This window comes from Merops nubicus, unplaced genomic scaffold (genome assembly GCF_000691845.1).
Source record: "Merops nubicus isolate BGI_N331 unplaced genomic scaffold, ASM69184v1 scaffold17336, whole genome shotgun sequence".
In the NCBI taxonomy this organism is placed as follows: Eukaryota; Metazoa; Chordata; class Aves; order Coraciiformes; family Meropidae; genus Merops; species Merops nubicus.
In genome coordinates, this window is record NW_008615784.1 from 8,493 (window position 1) to 10,709 (window position 2,217).

The following is a 2,217-nucleotide window of genomic DNA, read 5'->3' on the forward strand; positions in this document are numbered from 1 at the left end:
TCCATTCCATTCCATTCCATTCCATTCCATTCCATTCCAAATTCTGCTCTATTCCATTCCTGCATACCTTCATATTTGATAAACACCTATGTAAATATAAAAATATATAAATGAAATAAATATGCCCCTTTTTTTGTTTTCTCTTTTAAAGCCTAAAAGTATTTTCAGGTGGAGGTTAAACTTTGCAGGGGTGGTTTGCCATGATTTATTCTCACTCCCAGACTGTGCCAACACCTCAGCCCAGCCCCAGGTAGCCCTGAGGGGGTTTTAACTCCCACCCCCCAGCAGCAGGCTGGACCATGGCAGCACCTGGGGACTTCAGCTGGTCTTGGTAGTCTGGCTCGTAGGGATTCACTGTCCTCATCAGAGAGTAGATGGAGAGTGCAAACAGCCCTGACATCACCACGTAGAAGGCCAGGTAGTACAGGCTGATCCACACTGCAGAAACAAATGGGGAAATATCTCATTTTGGGAGCAGGGAGGTGCACTGGTCCCTCTGTGGCCAGGAGCAGCCTGGCACTGGTGGCCAACTCCTTTCCACCTTACACCCCAGGGAGGTTTTTCCTTGGGAAGGGACAGGTGCTTTGGATCTTTGACTCTGCATTCAAAAGAATATTCTAGATAAAATAGGCTTAATTTGTCCAGTTTTACAAGGATTTTGGAAGTAGGTGGTGCTTAGCTCAGATTATTTCCTGCTTAAAAGATTGTGTAGCTTCTTGAAGCAACTTCCCATGTCAAGATCACTTCTCTGTGTGCTCAGCAGCAGAGCTGAGACACTTCTTTGACAAAAACAAGTTGCTCCTTGTATTATTTTGATGCCAGATGTCAATATTTCAGGTGTATCAGACCCGTATCATGCCCCTGCCTTTTACAGCTGACATCAGCTTCAGCAGAACGTGTTGTCTTGCTGGTTTGTGAGATGTTTTGAGCAGGCAGGAATTCAGAAAGAAATTTTGGAAAAGCAAAACACGTTTCCAGAGAAGTGGACAAAAAAATAGTTAAGCAAAATTCTCCATATACCAGAAACCCCCCTCTAGTCAGGAAGGTCAGAACCACACTGCAGCCATCCCTCTTAGCTGTTCATAACCTGTTCCTGTCTTAAGTTTTGCCCTTTTAAAGTATTTGGTCCAAAACCAAAAATTTAAAGTCTTTTTACTTTAGCTGGAACTAATGGGATCAATGTTTTGGTCTAATTAATTCAGCTTATAGGGCCATCCTAAAAGTGTCTTAGGAGCATATATGAGATCAGATGTCCTCAATAATTGCAAGTTATCCTCAATAATTGCAAGATATCCTCAATAATTGGTGCAAGATATCCTCAATAATTGCAAGATATCCTCAATAATTGCAAGATATCCTCAATAATTGGAAGATGTCCTCAATAATTGGAAGATGTCCTCAATAATTGGAAGTTATCCTCGATAACTGGAAGATGTCCTCAATAATTGCAACACATCTCCCACCATATTATATCCCATTCATTAGGACGACCCCACAGCCAAGGTTTTTAAGCCTACCAGAAGCAGGACAAGACTCCTGTGTGTGAAAACTTACCCCAGTTAATTAAGGTCCTTCCCATGAAGAGCTTTGTTTCTGGATTCCAGACAAAACGACGGAAATTTTCCATCCGTTCGCTGCAGGTCTTTTTTTCATTCAAAGTTGCCATTTTCTCCCCAAATCCCCCCAAAATGTGTCCTTCTCAGAAACCAAGAAATGCAACCAGTGCCCAAACAGTCGCAGAGAAAAACCCTTTGGCTTTTATACCTTCTGCTGCATGAAGGTCAGTGAGATTCCTGCCCCTGGGGAGGGCAGCCCCTCCTCGCCCTTATCAGCCCGCAGCAGGCCCAGGGCTCTGCACAGGGTCTGGCAGTGCTGCTGGGGAGCCTGGCAAGGAGCAGTTGGCTCCTATCAGATGCCCTTCTCCTTTCTCTTCAGTGCCCGAGGAGAGTTGCAGGTCCTGCTGAGTGCCCGGGGGGTTGTGATAGACTCACTCTGATAGCTCTTATCAGAGCTGATAAAGCAAGGAGAACTTGCTGCTCTCCTTCTCTTTTCTTTTCTCTTTTCTCTTTTCTCTTTCTCTTTTCTCTTTTCTTTTCCTTTCTTTTCTTTTCTTTTTTTCTCTTTCTCTTTTCTCTTTTCTTTTCCTTTCCTTTTCTTTTCTTTTTCTTTTCTCCTTTTCTCTCCTTTTCTTTTCTCTCCTTTTCTTTCCTTTTCTCT

The 2,217-nt window shown here is 43.3% G+C and overlaps 1 protein-coding gene across 1 annotated transcript in view; it reads right to left on the reverse strand.

The window, feature by feature from the left end:
• ATP4B (ATPase, H+/K+ exchanging, beta polypeptide) overlaps window positions 1–1,666 on the reverse strand; it is a 6,064-nt gene extending 4,398 nt beyond the window's left edge. The window contains exons 1-2 of the mRNA XM_008942650.1: window positions 1,555–1,666; window positions 310–438 (exon numbers count right to left, since the gene is read on the reverse strand). Of these exons, the coding sequence (XP_008940898.1) occupies window positions 310–438; window positions 1,555–1,666 (241 nt within the window). The remainder of the gene's footprint in view (window positions 1–309; window positions 439–1,554) is intronic.
• Window positions 1,667–2,217: the final 551 nt, after the last annotated feature.